Source organism: Excalfactoria chinensis, chromosome 19 (genome assembly GCF_039878825.1).
Source record: "Excalfactoria chinensis isolate bCotChi1 chromosome 19, bCotChi1.hap2, whole genome shotgun sequence".
NCBI lineage: Eukaryota > Metazoa > Chordata > Aves > Galliformes > Phasianidae > Excalfactoria > Excalfactoria chinensis.
This window is the reverse complement of record NC_092843.1, coordinates 4,009,838-4,028,464: the sequence shown is the minus strand read 5'-3', so window position 1 is coordinate 4,028,464 and position 18,627 is coordinate 4,009,838. Positions and strand designations below refer to the sequence as shown.

The 18,627-nt window shown below is 51.1% G+C and overlaps 1 protein-coding gene across 1 annotated transcript in view; it reads right to left on the bottom strand.

Annotated features, from left to right (window-relative positions):
• LRRC75A (leucine rich repeat containing 75A) overlaps nucleotides 1-13,989 on the bottom strand; it is a 43,671-nt gene extending 29,682 nt beyond the window's left edge. Inside the window, exon 1 of the mRNA XM_072353468.1 lies at nucleotides 12,615-13,989. Coding sequence (XP_072209569.1) covers nucleotides 12,615-12,875 — 261 coding nt within the window. The 5' untranslated portion in view covers nucleotides 12,876-13,989. The remainder of the gene's footprint in view (nucleotides 1-12,614) is intronic.
• Between the last annotated feature and the right edge of the window lie 4,638 nt (nucleotides 13,990-18,627).

Sequence of the window (18,627 nt, the reverse complement as noted above, 5' to 3'; positions counted from 1 at the left end):
TCATCTGCAATTTAATAACTTAGCACCAGCTCGTGCTGTCAGCAGCAAATCGCAGATTGCGAACTTGGGAGAACACACCCAGCATCTGACTCCAATCATAGGGGTTTTTACAGCATGTTCCCTTTCCCCAGAGGATCCTTACCTGGACAGCAAGAGCAACTTTCAAGTCAGAAGGGTATATGGGTGAAAAACGGTGGTATTTGAGATCCAGTGAGACTAAAGCTGTCTGGGTTTTAGCTGGAGGGATGTTTTTTCTAGCATACACCCAAAGACACGCACAGGGCTGAGATGGTTTGGGGATGGTTTGTGGCAGGAGGGGGGATATCTACATCCCTGGTATCCCCATGGTCCCCCATGGGCCCCAGCCGGAGGGAACAGGAGGAGACCTCAGTGCCTTGTCCATGCACAACCAACAGCCCCCTGCTGATGTCCAGGCTTAGATCCCGGCTGAAAGCACAGCCCTGCTCAGCAAATCCTCCCTACCCTCACCCATGCCCTTCCTGCAAAGTCTATGACTTATTTCATGCTTTAGGAAGCCAAGAGAAAGCCAAGCTGCCTTCAGTCCCTAGTGATGAAAGTAGGAATTTAACTCGTAAGTGCAGCAAGAAGAAACGCCTCCTTCCAAATCATCCAGCAAAGGAAAATTCCTGGGCACGGCGACAAAAGGCACCACCAGAACCCGGTTATGTTGGAAATCCAGCAGATCTGGGTTCCCCCTTTTGCAAGCAACCAGCAAGAAAGAACCCATACTACTGCCCAAAACCCAAACTCAGAGCTCACCATTGCCTTCCCCAGGCAAGCACTACGTGAGCAATGCCCTCTTCCCCATGACAAAGGAAGAATAAATGCAAGTGAGGCAACTGAGAGCCATAAGCCTCATTTATCTTTTCCTATGGCTGAGCACAACACCTTGCTGTTCCCCTCCTGCTGCCTGCCAGGAACTGCAGCACAGCAGTGAGCTCTCAGAGCTCCATAACTCAGCATCGTGAGATGCTCCTTGAGCCACCAGCAGCCATAAGCACTGGAAACCAAGCATGGTTTTCTCTTATTAAACCATCGATCACTGCAAATTGAATCACAATTAGAGGAAAATTCAGCTGGTCCATGCGAGGAGTCGTGCGATAAGGCGTGCTGCTTGGTTGCTGCCTTTATTAACTCAAAGGGAATGCAGTTAGCGGGTGCCCAAATGAGGTTACTGTGCAAAACATGGCCCAGAGCTCCTGCTATCACTGCTGCTCATAAATAGCCCCAGAGCTGCTATTTTGGCAAGCACCCCTTCCAACACTGGGCCTTATCTCCACCATGAGTGTAATGAATTGCTGAGCAGAGAGGTTGTATTATAAACAAGCAGTGAGCGCAGAGAAAGAGAAGGATTAATGCTGCATGAAATCCATCATCTTCAGCAAGTTATTTGGAGGAAACGACTGCATGAGGTGGGCACCAGCAAGGCTGGATCGGAGATGGGCATGGCAGATGGGTTACACTCAGTAAGGACTGCACCAAGGCTGTAGGGCTGTTTTCTAGGGGGAAAATGAATGGGGTCAAGAACCTGAGTCAGCCCCATCCACCCCATAACCATCCCCATAGAGAAGGGTGCTGCAAATTTGTTTGTAACCTGAAGAACTGGTGCAAAACTAGAGTTTAAGTGCATGGATATTTTCTGCTTAGGAGAGCAAACGTTGGTTGGGAACCAGTGATCGCTCATCCAACCTCAAGTGAGGTACATTTAGAGAAGAGTCAATGTTTAGAGAGGAAGTAAACATTCGCCTGGCAGATTGACTTCAATAATAAATAGTGGCAGCTCAACCCCCCCCCTTCAGGAAGCTGCAAGTTTGGAAAGGAGGAGAGACGGATTAATGGGCAGAGATACGATGCCGCCATCCCAATAATAAACAGCTGTGAACAAGAGATTTGCTGAAGAATGTGCCGCATTTATTTTAAACTGCGAGGCGAATGTAATTACCCCAATTGGAGTTTGGCCAGACCACAGCTCGGAGACTTATTCAGGAAAGTGCCTGTGGATATTTAATGAGGATGGATGGCCTTGGTTGCCCATCCCATCTTGGTGTAGAGTGGGATCCCAGTTTTCAAAAGCTTAGAAACGTCACTCGGGGAAGGCAACTCCAAGTCAAATAAGTTAAGACTATAACACAGGGCACTGGCTGACCCTGTGCAAGACCAGACTTCTCCTCCCTGGCAAAGAACTCTGAGATCTCAGCTGGAAAATAGAGCTGGAGGACAAGATGCATCTCATCTCCTGCCAGGTGAAGATGCAGCCACGTCACATCACCCCGATCTGCTGCCAGCTCGTGTTAAGCTGATGATTCACCCAGTTCCGAGCAGCTGGGCTGAGTCAGCCCCTGGATGTGGCTGTCTCTATCAGTTAGCTGCCAAGAAAAGCCCCTCTAATTAGCTTATCTGAGACAGTTCAGGCAACCAGAGCAGGAAAATCCCACTCGTGCTGCTCTCACCTTTGTTTTCCAGCCCAGGAAACTCACAGCTCAACTCCCAGCTCTTCCAAGAGCAGCCCCAGCTGTTTTGCAGCTGGCCATTCATCAGTACCAGTGAGGTTTCTGGGTTCCATTGGGTACCCACTGTTTTGCTGGAGGCAAGCAGGAGCTCAAACACCTCCTGTGTTCAGGATGGGACAAGAGATGCCTTACAGGCACTCAAGACTTTCATTTACGTATGCAGTTGTTATCTTCATATGCACCGAATACTCACATGTCTTTGTAATACGTATTTACAGAAAAGAGGAAGAGGTTTCCAAGCAGAAGACAGAGATGTCAGATGGGGAGGAATCACTCTCTCCATAACTTCCCCGGTGTGGGCACACAGCGAGCCGTTCCCCATCGCATGCCTCCCCCATTGGAAATTACAGCACATGCTATGACGGATGAGAGTTGTCCAACCTCAGTAATGGATCCATCATGCAGCCAGGATGTGTGACTGCTGCCTGTCCATCCTTCCACCTCTCTGTCCTTCCCAAAGGAGCCCCAAACGTCAGCCAGTTTCCTCTGACCAGGGGAAAGGGGCAAAAATCTCAACGGCAATTAAGGACCCATAAATTTTGAGGAATTGGTGTCAGGGGAAGGATCTGGGGAAGGAGAAGGACCTGGCTGAGGGACACCCCACATGGCAGCAGATGGACAGATAGCAGGACAGATGGCCTTCAGCTGAGCCAGATGTTACACAGCTGCTGGGACCTCAAGGAAGACACTGGGAGAAGCTGGGTTTCCCAGAGCCAAGGTTTGGATCAACCTGCAGGAAAGCCAGCCTCATTGGCCCTGCATTGTCCCCACATTGTGCCCAAAGTCCCAGGCACTGAACCTACAGCATCAATATCACCATGTCACTGGGGGCCTATTGGACCTTCTCTAGTGCCCAGAAGAAATCAATCCCTTCCTGCACATATAATAGGGGCTTGCAATCCAATAACAGCTATCTAAAACCTGGTTTCACTTCCAAGCCCTAGGTTGATTATTATTGCATTAGCTACAGAGGGATGTATTGTTACCATTCAATAAATGTAAGCTGTACTTCAAAGGGACCAAATTTCAGTGGTGGAAGTCCATACAAATGCTTTGACAATTGCTCTGGGATCCTTCAAAGCAGACAGGTGCTAAAACAAACCCCCAAATCTTCCTAGAATCACAGAATCGTAGGGGATGGAAGGGACCTCTAGAGATGATCTAGTCCAATTGCATTCATGAGTAGGTTCCCTATCAATCCTATTGAGACAGGCTTTAGTAAAAATGAGTATTGCTTATTCTCATGCCCAGAGAAGGCTCTTCGAGAGAAGTCACTGTAAGCAACGCTCAGAGAGAGGGACTTGGAATTGACATCAGACCCTTCTGAGTTCTGAACGTTCTTCCCATCGGGTAGAAAAGCAATGGAGGAAAGCAGGCAAATCCCACAACACTGACTCATTTTCTTACCCAGGACAGACCAACGGGAACAGAATAAATGGTTTCCACAGCTTCTGATGGTTTGCCAGGGAGGCTGGCGGAGCACACATAATTAATATGGACAACATGAATTTCAGTTCTTTCATTTGCAAATCCAGCATCATGGTTAATCTCAAGCATGGACAAAGTCCATTAATAAAGCAGATTCTTGTAACGGGATTCAAAGCACCAGTATTTTAATACATAACACCCTTGTATAGTGGAATAATCTATGCTTCGCATAACAATAAGAGTAACTGCAGTGCTGGGTATTTATATGGAGACACACTGAAGATCAGCCCAGGCCACCTAAGGAGCTCAGCAGGATGTGGTCAGGTTGAACTTCCAAGCAATAAACCCTGATAAACACGAGCACAGAGCAGTTGCAGCACAGAGAGGACAACCAGGGAGGTCGTTATTTCACATGCAGGGCTGGCACTCCTAACATCACCACCCAAAAAGTGTATATCATGCGCCATCCCATCTTCATGGGAATGACAAGAGGAGGCTTCCCGGATCGCTCAGGATTGGTAGTGATCCAGTGCTTTGTTTTCACTCCGCCCACGGCCAATGGAAAATTAACAATATATTAATATACATTTCACTTTTCCCAGCTCAGCATGACAGCACCCAGCCCTGGGGGCTCCTCTCCTGTGGTTTCTCTCTGCAGCCTGTTGGTTCTCCCTAAGAGGACCACAGCACCGCATGATTTCCCCTTCACACGCATTTCTTGCATTGCTAATTCCTCCTCCTCAAACCTCCATGTGAAGCCTCTGGGTCCTTCCCATAGGGTAGGAGCTGCTGTCCCTTTGGGAGGGCACTAAGAAACGTCCAAGTTTCTCCCGATTAAAAACAAACAAATAAATAAATAAATAAAGCAAATATTTCTGCTTTGACAGTCAGTTTCAGCACAGGCTTTTGTTCCTTGCAGCTGTGTTGCAAATTCCCTTCCACCCAATCACCATTGCTTGGGTACAAGAAGAGGACCAGAAGGACATACTCTACACACACTTCCCATTGGGAAGGCAAAGCCCTCAGCCTCCATGCCCTGGGCTCTATTCCCCATAACCTTACACCACCCCAGGAGTAGAAATGCTGGCAGTAAGGGAGAACCTGATCCCATCCCATCCTGTGGGTGGCTGAACCATCCCAGGAAACCCAACCAGACCCAACGAGATGCTGTGGCTGAAGGATATTACCACAGGTGCTATAACAAAGCCTTCAGCTCCCATCTCCCACCGCATCCCTGGCGGTAGAAGCCAGGAACATTAATTTCCAACTTCAAAATAGCCAACACTAATAGTTCTGACTGCCAGCTCTTCCTGAAGTTAACAACAAGAGGAAGAAGAACCCGACAAGCCTTCAGGATGTGGGATCAACTCCTTCACAGTGCTTTCCAGATACAACAGCAGGGCCGAATAAGCACTGAAACTTGATGCAAGACAATGAGCTGAGCAGGAGCAGAGCCAGGATGAGCTCATTGCACGGCCCCAGTGCCGGCCGAGCCTTCCCTCACTGCTCCCACTGGGACGGCCATGACCCTGGGCTGAAATATCTCCATTGGCCATGAACAGCCAATGGCAAATGGGAAGTGACCTCAGCATTAGGTCCACGCTGAGATGTGAGTAACCACCACCAGGGGATCATAAAATGGTTGGGTTGGGAGGGACCACAAAGCACATCCATCCCACCCCGTGCCTATTTAGGGACATGGTGGTGAAGGGGCTGATGGTTGCACTTGGTGATCTTAGAGGTCTTTTTCAACCTTGATGATTCTATAACTTGATCTAAGTACCCCGCATCCAGCCAGAGGTCAGGCTCCAAGCAGGTCCCCAGCAGTGCTGCCCGTGTTGATGCTGTCCCCATTGAGCGCATGGAAATCTGCACTCAGTGCCTCTGGCATGCAGGCACGTGGCACAGCAGCAGTTATTTGCTTCAGGAATGCAGGAGCAAAGCACAGGGATAAAAGCCCCTCACAGTACAACCATTGTCCAGGGGCTGGAGGTGAGGTTCTGGCTGCTTGCAAGAACGCCCATGTCATACAAATGGCATTTTAATCCTTCATGTCCAATTACACAGAAGTTGTTGCAGCGTTTTTTAGGATGCTGTAAATGTAAATAAGAAGGATGATAAGCTGCTGGGGGTGGAGAAATCTGCAAGCCCAGCAGCGAGGTGTCGTTGCTCCCCTGAAATCAAGGAATGCAAAATGCCCTGGGACTGCAGGAGTAGAGTTTAATCCCTTTGGGGTCAATGCAGGTTTCCATAGCTTTGCTCCAGCACCATTGCTGCAGGGAGGTGCGAGCAATCATGAGTCCTTCTTGAGAATACATTTGATTTACGCAGTGCAGAAACACCAAAAGGGATTAAAAAACAAACAAACAAACAAACAAACAAACAAAATGGCTTTCAGGAGAGGAGTTCTGCTTATTTATTTTCTTTGTGTTTGCGGAGAACAGCAGCTGATGGGCACGAGATGACAGCAACACACAGAGAGATTCCTCGCCATGTTTCAGGGCATTAATCTCAGCTGAGCTGCTGCTGTCTGCTGAGTGGGGGAGGGTGCGTGGGTGCAGCTGGGCTGCCCCGAATTCCCTCTGCAGCTACAGGGTGGGAGGGAAAGCAGCCTGCCACCGAGAGAGCAGTGCCACATAGCAGGGCACTGCAATGAAAGCAGCCACTGCCTGCCCAGGAGCAGAGAATCACAGTGTTGGGCACTGCACTGACATTGCAACAGTACCAGGTTGATGGTCCCAGGATGTTTAGAGTGATCCTAAAACCCAGAGTAACCTTATATCCTACAGCACAAGGCAGCCTGGCAGCAATCATCAGTCTCAATCACTTGTGGCACTGAGGGGCATGGTGGGCATGGGTTGGGGTTGGACCAGATCATCTTAATGGTCCTTTCCAACCTTAATGGAGTCTGTGATTTCACAGCCCAGCATTGCTGCTGCAGACAGGAACAGAACACCCAGAGACATTCATCCAACAAGTGCTGGGTCAGGGTCTTTTCCAGACCCACTGCAACATGAGCTCTGTGCTACAAGCAATACTTGCAACCTCCTTGGATCACCCAGCCTGGAGATGCTCTGCTCCTAATACTGAACACATTGAAGAGCATCCTACATTTGGGTTATAAACATTGTTTTTAACTGAAGAGAGGATGGAAAGCACAGCCCAGCTCCCTGCAATCAAGAGAAGGCGACAGCAGCAGGCACAGCACAACACCTGCAATAAGCCACTCTGAATGCTCTTAATTCCTCTCCAAAGCTCTCCTGCACGGACAGGCTGTACTAAAACAGCCCTTTGCTCAATTTGCCGGGCAAGCAGGCTGTAATTCTCTTTACACAGGTTGGTAATGATCCCCATAACAAAGCAGTGATTTTTGTCTGCTGAGATCAGGGTTTCTCTGAAAACAGCCTGAGATAAGAGATACGCTGATTGGGAAGGAGATGGTGGAGGTGACAGCTGCAGCAGGTTAACCTCACTTTTCATAGGGTGCTCTCAAAGCCTCCCAGTTTCCCAAAAGGACCCTTCAACATTTCAATTTGCATCACTCAGAACCCGGAACCTTGTACCCATACATACGTATCTACATATACATGCATATATTGTTGAGTGAAAATGACATTTACTCTAAACCACGTGTTTCAAATAAGCCATTGAAGACGGTGGTGTGGTCACCGTCCCTGAAAGAAACATAGAGATGTGACACTGAGGGATATGGGCAGTGGGCACAGTGGGGTTGGATGTGGAGACCCGAGAGGTCTTTTCCAGCCTGAATGATTCTATGATGACAAGCTACAGTGCCTTAAATACTCATCACACATTGAGATTTTATCAGATCAAGTCCCATTTAAATGCTAGTTTTCCGTGTTCCAAGCCCTTGTTTTTACCTCCATGTGACCTGAGTTGCAAACAGAACATAAAAGCCAACAGTCAGTCATGTAAACCCAAAATGCACCACTTGAAACATGTCCAGGTTGTGCTCCTCAGTGCGAGCAGGTGAAGAAACATGGGGTTTGCTTGTGCTCTCCTCACTCTGTCCTTGCAGCAAATGGAGCCTGCCTGGGTGCACGGCATGTGTTGCATAAATGCATCCCCCCCAACGCTCTGAATTCTGTGCACATGCTTCCTGATCTTGCTGCAGAGGCGTGGGGAGTTGTGGGACTGAGCCAGCAGTGAGTGCACCGTATCTGCCCTCCCTCCATCCCTGCATCTCAGAATCCCACATTTTTCTTAGCATCATGAGCCCCCTCAGTGGGCTTCAATTAAACCAGGGCTGCTCAGATGTCGAGCAGACAGCGGGACGCATCCATCCACCCACACATCCCATGGGGAAAGGGAAGAGAACAGAAGGAGCCACAATGGGAAGCAAAGAAGCAGAGAAAGGACAGTGCAAGAGAGCAGCTTGCAGCAGAGCACAGCAAGGAGAGCAAAGCTATCAACATCCGCTGTCAATGCTTCCAGCAGCCTAAGGGTTAAAAGTAACTGCAGCTGGAACCAGAGGAAACCAAGCAGCAGTGTGGAGCTTGGGGGCCTCTCAGGCTCTGTTGCCCAATTTCCACCTCTCTGTGTCACAGCCATTGGTGACAGCGTCCCCAGCTCAGTGCTGCCAACTTCCTCCTGCTGTCCTGTCCCTGATGCCCAGCACTCCTAGGGCTGTAGGATGGATGGTCCCAAAGGCTGTCACATGGGGACACGGGTAAGCATGGCACATCTGAGTGGGTACATTCAACTGATTGCGGCACCTGTGGGGCTGAAGTCACGCTCCAAGGCTGGTGTAAAAGTGCTTGGGGCAACTTTAGGGCAGCTGGTTTGAATCTTAAAAGAGAAGGTGCTGAAAATCATCCCCTTCACCCTGCCAGCAGCCAACAATCATGACCAGTTCATCGCACACAGCCATACCACGCAACAGCATCTGCCTCCCTAAAAGGCAATTGAGGAAGGAAATAACCTGAGAACAATCTGACACAAATGATCCCGATGTGCTTCTCTGCCAGCTTCCCTTTGCAAGCCAAGAGCAGAGCTCTGAAATGCAACCAAAAAAACAGATGGGGAGGGACTAATTAAGTAGAAAAACACCACTTAGAACAACCAACAGTAAACACACAACTGAAACACAGCTCTGAAGCCACCCGTGCCCTGCTCCAAGGAAAGCTGCTATCTCCAGCCCCAGCGTGGCTGCCTTCCCCCATGCAACAAATCCTGCTGAGACCCAAAGCCCCAGGGCAGGGGAAGGGCTCAGTGGGCACCAGACGACGTTTAGCCCCATCTCATTCCTCCAGACTAAAGCTTTTTGGGTCTCTATTCCCTTTCGCCAACCCTTTTTGCAACCCAGGACCACCACAGTGCCAGCAAGAATCCACCTCGCAACTCACAAAGCTTTGCCACATCTCGGACCTCGCCATTAGGCTTCCATCCATCTTCTCCCTCCTGATGCTTTTTGGGAATGCTTTGCCCTGTTCTCCCCTTTTATTTCACTCCCAGCCCCTCTGTGTCCCACACAGGTGATGGCTGAGCCCTGGTGAGAGCGGTGCACTGAGCCAAAACCAATGGCAAATTCCTTGAGTGAGACGTAATGTGCTGGGAAGAGCCTCAGCACTTTGCTTGGGAAAACGATCCGTTTGGCAGCCGAGAGGAGGAAAACATGCTTTGTTTTACAAATCCTCTCCCCAGCAGGAGAGACACTCCCAGAATTTAATATACTGACAGCGCTTGGCTGCTTTAACCACCGAAACCCAAGAGAGCTTCAAAAAAAGAGAAAAAGCACAAAGTGATGCTCTGTGTAACACAAAAGCCCATCATTTCCCGCAATGGGTGATGGGCACAGCCATCCACCAGCACAGTTCTCCCACCTGTGTGAGCTGCTGGGGGCTAGGATGATGGGTGAGAGAGTGGATTCAAGTGCTGACACCTCCATTAGGCCACTTTTCACCATCTCCCTGTGGCAACTGCTTATGGGAAACCAGAGAAGCTCATAGAATGAATGAGGTTGAAAGGGACCTCAAAACCCATCCTGTTCTGACCAGCCTTGGGCTGGTTGCGCCCCACCAGCTCAGGCTGCCCAGGGCCCCATCCATGGCCTTGGGTACCTCCAGGGATGGGGCACCCACAGCACCAGGCAGCAGTGCCAGGGCCTCCCCACCCTATTGAGTAAAGGATGCCAACAGGTAAATCTAGGAAGGCGCCTTGCAGCAGAGAAACTAGATCCAGCAGGAGGATTATCACCGTGAGAAACCAGCAGCCCCATCCCAGTGACTGGGAGGTTCTCGTGGCCATCGCACCCCAAGCGTTGGCCTCACTGCAATGAAAGTGTTCCAGTGTATTTCCACTTCTCCCCAGATGTGTTTAACTGCCAAAAGCAAACTATGTGCAGCATGGGAGGAGGGCTCACAAGAAAACACACATCATCAAAAGAGCACAAAGGACAGTGTTTTTAAGGGAGGGGATTTTAATTCTGCAGCTTGGGGTTTGGAGTAGACCTGGAGGCTTAGAGGAGACGGCAGCACTACGAGCACAGAGGAAATAACAAGAGGGATCTCCAGAAAAGAAACCACCAATATATCAGCCTGAGCAAAAGCAGAATAGAATGGCTTGGGTTGGAAGGGACCTCAGAGATCATGGCATTCTAAAACCTTTGCTGTGGGCAAGGTGGCCATAAGTGGGGTTTCATTGCCCTGCCCTCTTGCTGATCATCAAACCCAATTTTGGAGGGCTGACAGGTAGGAGGGGTTTCCACAAACCTCTTCTTGCAGCCCATGGATGGGGCAAGGAGTTCAGTCAAAGAAAACCCAAAATCTACTGCCTGCCAGCACGCCCATCCCACTCAACCCAAGGATGGAGCACCTCCAGGAGGCAGGGATGCTGCCACCTGCCCCCACGTTAGCAGGCTGAGCTCACTTCAAAGCTTGATGAAATCAATTGGAAAAGCTCCCAGTGACCTAAAACGACAGTCTCAATGCAATTGGGAGCACTAAGTCACTCGGTTTGCTGGAAAAAAAACACCCAATTTCACAGCTTCACCATCATCCCTACAGCCAGAGGCAGCCCTACACAGCCCACGGCAACAGGATCCGCTCAGTGGGGGCATCCCACAGCTGCTACCTGGAGGCGAGGAATAACGCTGCCTCATTACAATGTGCTTCAGCTCTATTATAGTATCTAGGACAGAGCGTTCCCTATTTTGACACTCTAAGATCTATTTTATCAGCGGGAGCTCCTCAGAACCACTCGTGCACAAAGACTGATCTGAACGTAACAGGTTCATCGCTGCCATTTTTCAATGCATTTCTAACTGGAAACTCCTTTTCTTTTTCCCCTAGACACACAATGGGAAAAACCTGGACCTGAAGCAGAGAGAATATGGAGTAAGTCACGTCATTTCACAGGCACCAAGGTGATTTTTTTTTGCAAGGGGGAGCCAGGTGTGATACAAACACCCTCTAAAATTAGCACCATTCTAGAAGGATGAAGCTTTGGCATGGATGAGGTGGTGGAACTTTAGGGCATGGAACTGCTGTCAAATGGGGCGAGGGCAGACTCATCCTAAACCAGCAGCGAGGTTCAAAGCCATTCCCATAAGGGACACAGAAAGAGGAGAAGCCATTTGGGTTTCTCAGCTGGGCTGCCCCAAGGCTGGCATTAAGTCATGGATACCACTGGGATGCAGTGAATGGAAACGTGCCTCAGGATGGGACAGGTGATGGGGTCAGGGATGTGAGCTCAGTGATATATGGAATAGAAACTGAATAGAATGGCCTTGGGTTGGAAGGGATCTTAAATATCAACCCTCTGCCGTAGGGTTGCCAACCACTAAATGAGGCCATCTAGAACTGCTCGCAAAATAAGTTAACAGGACCAGAAAACGGGGTGAAAAAATGCAAAAAGCAAAACACCAAAACAAGAACCACATGGGAGCCTGGAGCAGCTGTGCTTGATGTGGACAGGCTGACACAGAGCAGAGCCATGGGGCAGGGAGCTGCTCCTGATGCCCAGCGAGGAGCAGAGAGCTCCTCAGCTGGTAGAACGGGTTGTGCTGAGCCCTGGGGATCTGGACAGAGAGAAATGCAGCTCAGTCTGCTGCCTGTTTGCATGCAAAACGTGCCGTTTCTCAAAGCCCAGCATGCCCCAGAGCCCAGCACTTGTATCTTGTTATCGCCTTCTATCAGCAGAAATGGTTACATGGTAATTTGCTGGATGCAGCACAGCACAGCTCTGTTTGCTCAGATCAACTTTCTGTAGCGCTGCTCCTCAGCTAACGCCCAGCTCAAGCAGGATTCCAAGAGGAAGGGTCTTGGGCTCAGAGCAATTCACCCCCTGCTCCCACCAGCTCCGGCCAACGCAAGCAAAACTGCACCAAGCAACGCACTGAAAACAACGCGATAAAAAAGCCAACTGCCAACTGTTGGCATCGTTAAGCCTGGAAGAAAAGAGCTGATTCTCCAACGCTGCTGGCTCTGATTGCCTCCGAGCTCTGCAGGGCTGCTTCAAACCAGAGAACTTTTGGAAAGTTGGGTGGGAACCTCCATGAGTGGGCTGTGCTGGAAAGCCCAGATCAGCCTGAGCAGCAAAGGGAGGGAGAAAAATGCACCCAAGAGGACGACCCTAAATCGGCTTCTCCCCACCCCAAGCAGGCAGCCCCCCCTGGAGAAACATGTGTGTCCTCACCTGCCGCAGGTGCCTGAGCAGCTCGGTGGCCTCCTCCTGCTTGCCCTGCTTCACCAGCCCCAGCATGTCCTGGATCATGCAGATCCTCCGGTGATATGGGGGGAGGCTGCCGGCCCCCTTCCCAAACTTCTCACCCGATTTCACCACCAACGAGGTGAGGAAGTCACCCCTTTCCCTGGGGGATGTTTTCTTGCGGTGATGGGCTGGGGGGCTCTCCCCGGCGCTGCCCGGCTGGCAGCCCTTGGTCTGCTTGGTGCCCATGGTGAGCTGATCCTACAGCCTTGGGGCTGCATGCAAAGGTGAGGGCTTGGGACTAGCAAACACACGGTAGGGTAGAAAGGGGGGCACTGAGGGGATGCAGAAGGGGGTTATGAGCACACAGGGGGTTGCAGAAAGGGATGGAGGAGACGCACAGTGGGTTTGGGTGTGTGCAGCAGGATGCAGAAAGGGATGGGGGTGCGCATGAGGGGTCTTGGGGTGGACAAAAGGGGATGCAGAAGGGGTTTGGGAGTGCAAAGAAGGTGGCAGAAGGGGATGTGGGGGGCACACAAAGGGTTTGGGGGAATGCACAAAGGGGATGCAGAAGGGGTTTAGGGACACGGGGATACAGAAGGAGTGTGAGATACAAAAGGGGTTACAAAAAGGGCTTATGAAGTGCACAAGAGGTTGAAGTAGGGGATGGGAGAGCACAAGGGGTTTGGGGGGGATGCACAAAGGGAATGAAGAACAGGTTTAGGGGGATGCAGGAGTTTAGGGGAAGGCAAAAAGGGGGTGAAGAATGGGTGTAAGGAGATGCAGAAGGAGTCCAGGTTGATACATAAAGAGGATGACAAATGGTTTTAGGGGGATGCAGAAGGAGTCGGGAGGTGCACGAGGGGTTCGGGATTCAGGACGGGGCTCGCAGCTCCGCAGCTCAGCAGGGCGGTGGGTGCCCGGCGGCGGGGCTGCTCCTCTCTTGTAGTCAGAGAAGAGAACGGCGGAGCCCGGCGGTGCAGAGCCGCCCCACGTCCCCGCCGCTCCGCTCCATCCCTCCGTCGCAGTACGAGCGGGGCTCCTGCCCCGGTACCGGGCGGCGGCGGTGCTCAGCGCTGCGAGGGGGCGGCGGCGGCTCCGTGCGGTTCTCCCCCTCCCCTCGGAGTCTCTTCGTTCTCCTCCTCCCGGCGCCGAACGGGCTCTCCCGGCCGCGATGCGGGGCAACTGTTGCACGGGGCTCCCCCCGAGGAAGCGCCTCCGCTCGGGCGGCTGCGGGGGTGCGTGCGGCGGGGAGAGCCGGGGGAGGGCCGGGGGCGGGCACCGAGCACCGAGGCAGGGCTTGCGGAGGAAGCTGGAGCCGGACGGGGCTCTTCCTTCCTCCTCCTCCGCCTCCTCCTCCTCTTCTCCTCGCCCTGCAGAGCTGGGGCTGCCACCCGAGGGGGTTCCTCCGAGAGACCCCCAAGCAGAGGCACGGCTCCGCGGCTGCTCCACCCCATCACAACCCCCGAATCGCACCCCTGCTGTCACTTCCCAGCCCCCCTCCACGCGCTCGCTGCCCCTGCCAGCAGCTCCCTTCCAATCTCCAGTCGCTTCTTATCTTCCCTTCTTTTCGAGCATGGATTAAAAAGCTCCTGGATAAGGACCGCAGCGAACGAGCAATACTCACCGTCTGCAGCATACGGATGTGTCAAGAAATACCTGGGAGGAATAAGCTTGTATGGCCACAACAGCAGCTTCAGAGCTGCTCCAAGTGCAAGGTGCTGTTTTCCAGCCACAAACTGCATGCAGCCACCCCCACGCTGCTGCTGGGCTGGAGCAGTGCTGGAGCTGAGCACACAACACCTGGGCAAGCAGCGTGGAAGATGCTATGGAGCATCTCGCAGCTGTACCACAGGTAACCCTGCAGCAGCTTTGCATCCTTTGTGTAACCACTGTAATTCATTTCCATACCATAAGAAAAGTGCAAAGCCCTGTAGACCTCAGTAGGGTTTGGCTCTGTCTTGCAGAGCTGTGCTGCATAGCCCTCAAAGCCAAAGCCAACAGTTTCTCATGAGCTGCATCTTTTACTGCTGTCACGAGATAAAAGCCACCTTTCACTGCTACAGGCACATAAAGGCAAGCTATGCAATGAAACATACAAGATGTACCCAAAGAGGGGGTGGTGCCCCATCCCTGCAGACCCCCAGGGTCAGGCTGGAGGGGCTCTGAGCACCTGGTGGAGCTGTGGGTGTCCCTGTGCATTGCAGGTAGTGGGACCAGATGGCCTTTGGGGGTCCCTTCCAACTCAAACCATTCTGTGATTCTATGGCATGGGTTGTAGAAACCACCAGGTTTGGTTGAATGGTGATTCAGGGGTGATTTCCATGTTGGAAACCCTACTGAAAGAGCATCACTGCAGGCCTGGTGCTGTGCCATGAAGTCAGTGGGATGGGACCACTTAATATTCCTCACTTACAAAGAGGCTGCTTGGGCCAAACCCCCACAAGAAGCCACAGCTTTATGGGCACAGGGTTGGCAAGGCTAGGCTGGATGGAGCCCTAAGCAGCCTGATGTGGTGGGGGGGCACTCAGCCCATGGCAGGGGTTTGCTATGAGATCTCCTCCAACCCAACCAACCCTATGGACCTCCTGTGTCTGGAGCTGCGCCCTGGCAGGAGGAGGTGGCTTTGCACAGCAACCATGGTCCAGAGTAAATAAATAAAGCACAACCTTTGCACTTACGACACTCCTGTCAGCAGGGCGGATCGTTTATCTGCTGCTCCTGATCACACTTATTTATAGCACAGAACAAAGACAGCAAAAAAAACCAACAAACCAGGAGCCACTGAGAGCGCAGCACATTCTCTCATTACACCAACACAAAGCAGCCGTGGAAGGGACCCGGTTTCACCCCACTGCACACTGCAGCAGGCACCGTTCTCCATGCACAAATGGAGCACACCCAGAGCTCAAGCACTGCAACCTGGCCCATCCCTGTGGTGTTCATGGGCTGAACCCTTCCCTGCAGCTCTTGGACCAACCAAATGTTCTGCAAAAGTCATTGGATCGGCAGCCAATGAGCTTTTCTTCCTGAGAGCAGATGTGTGCAAACTACAAATCAATGACCACGGGAGGAAATGGCTCTTTTTGTGTTGTTTCCTATTTGACACAGTTCTTACCACTTCATATATATTAATATAGAGAATGTGTTAGGAAAAATCCACAGCTCTACAGTGAAGTAACTTCAGATCACGAGTGCAGAAGGAGACGGTTTCTCCTCTCCCACCAACATCAAATTTAAGAACATTCTTGCTTTTACATCAAAATGAGAGCAAAACCACTCAAGGCATCACACCAGAGCCAGGACACATCCACATCCAATGCTATAACCCAGCCCCCAACCCAGGGACACCTCTCCATAAGCTGTGCATACCAACCTCTGCATCCACATGCTCAGACTGAGAGGGGAAGGCTCCTTAGGTAGAAAAACCCTTTTTGACCTCAGATTCCAGCCAGGGCTCACATCTTAAGTGGGAAAATCCATCCTGCACGTGCACAGTCCAAGGTGTGCGCTGACATGAAAGAATGGGACAGACTCCTTATGGGGGTCTGCTGTGATAGGACAAAAGGAAACAGCTTCCAGCTGACAGAGGGGCAGATTCAGGCTGGATGTGAGGAAGTTGCTCACAGTGCTGGGATAGATGGGATAGTTCAGATTAATTTTAAATGTCTCTACCAGAGTTGGGTTAGTGCCGCATGGGGAAGGCTAAGCTGGCTATCTGAAATACCGCTTTCAAGATGGCATTTAAAGGGATCCCAGAGTTAATGAGATTTGGTCACTTACTTAAAAAAGCAGCCGTGCTTTCAGACACCATCAAGCCCAGCCAGAGGAGAACCTGACCCAAAGAGCATCTCCAGGGAGAAAGGCCCAAATGAAAACTTATCCGTCCAGAAGAACAAACATCTACCCACAGCCCAAGCTTTGCTTAATTCGGGGCTGACAGCAGTGAGATGGCGCTGATGGAGCACAGAGAGATGTAAATGTGGACAAACCCTACTCAGGATAAATGGGGCAATACAATTATAAAGACACATTACTTTACTCAGAACAGTTTCTAAGGAGAAACGAACGAATCTCACACAGATGCAGTCTGTTTCCTCCAGGCAATGGATGAAGTTTCCTCTATACACCTCGAATCCGTTCTCTGTGATCAGTTTCAAGTAGAAAAGGCAAACAAAAAAGATGAAAAATATATCCCTGCCTCCATCTCCCCCAGCAAAGGGAGCACAAAGGTGGCAACACTGGTGCAATCCAGAGGGAAGCCTTCCTCCTCCTCCTCTTCCTCCTCGCTGTCTGAAGGTGCCAAGAGCTGCTCCCACCATCCTACATGCTCCACTCCCAGGTGTTTGTTCCCTCCACTGCCACTTTTCCCAGGCAAAAATATGTCCATACTCAAACCCTTAACCCCGAGAGAACATAAAAATACTTAGGCTGCCGGAAGCAATACATCTCCCTTCACGTGATGGCTTCGGCTTTTTTCCACTCCACGATCTGGATGCTGTGTTTATAAAAGCAGAAGACTGTTTACACAGGGTCCAGAAGTTGTTTAGCAAGAGGTCGGAGCTGCCAGCAGGGCTCGCTGGATGTTTGCGTGGAGACATCTCGCAAACCACCCTCTCCTTTCCCTCCAGCTCTTTACAAATAGGCAGGATTGAAGCAGCTTGGGTAGTTGTCTGCACGTTGGTCCGTTGGGAAAACTATAGCCTCGCTTCACTGGATACAAATAATCAGTGAGCATTTTATTGGGGAATTATCCCTTGGTGCTGGTAAGATTTTCTGCAGAGGAATGGCCAATTCAATGGGTCAGAACCCCTGGGCTGCATGCTGGTGTTTTTCCATAAGGCTGCTCCATGCCTGATCCATGTCACCTCCCTGTCCCTGCAATGGGACATGAGCACATCCCTGTGATGCTGATGCATTTCATTCCTTCCTAGCACTCTGTTAACACCCGGTGCTCATCCTTGTGCCATTCTCTATTGATTTGAACCCCCTGAGCCACCCCAAAGCTTGTAGGGTGTTTTGGCAAGCTTGAACCTTTCCAAATGCTTCCCAGCACTGCACGGAGACAGATGGTTTGGAGCAGTCGGCCCCATCCATCCCACCAGCCCAGCTCCCACCATGCTGAGATTCTGGACGTGGGGCCATCCATCACCATGGGAGCTTCTTCCTCTGAGCCCATTGAGCACGTGGCTCTAGCTGACACGCTCCATTTATTTACTCTGCGGTTTCTCAGGGTGAGAAATGTTCATCACAGTGCTGGGGTGGTTCTGGGGGGACAACATGGAGCCACAAAGCCACCAAAGACTTAACTCATGTTGCACCACAGACAAAGCGTGTCCAGCCATCCCCAGTTTGGACTGGTGGCTTCAGAGAGCTTCCAACACCACGAGCACCAAACTCATCAAATCTCAGCACCAGAGGCAGCGATGCTGATCAAATTACCTTCCCAAAGGCACCCACTGATTGCCAGGGGGGGCTCAGGCTGCCTTTTGTTCAGGGGACAGACATCTCCACCAGCTCTCAGCCTGCAGGGAGGGCACGGAAGGGGCTGAGCTCAGCGGCTGTTTGTCAGAAACAAACTGATGCAAATCCTATTTGTGCAAAGCTGCTTAAGTGCTCTCACTCGGAGAGCAGACTCCTGGCTTGGTGTGGGGCAGGGGTTGGGCAAGCTTGGGGAGAAGGCTTGGGGATGAGCAAGGTTACAGCCCGAAGGTCACAACCCACAAAGGCTGGGAATACGCAGCTCTCCAGGATTAAAGCAATCATAATTTACAAGGTCTAGGCTCAGTTACCTGTTTCTCAGTGGTGCCTGAAAGGAAAGTAAGTGCAGATGGGAAGGGTGGGTAATAAATAAATCCTCATCATTTCATCTCCCATTTGGATTGCGCGCGCCCATTGACTGTCCGTGTCTCCAATAAGCTGTGCTGCCATCAGGGGCTTTATCTGGGATGAAAAATTGTTTTCAGGGTATTTGAGAGAACAGAAAATTTGGGCTTAAAAC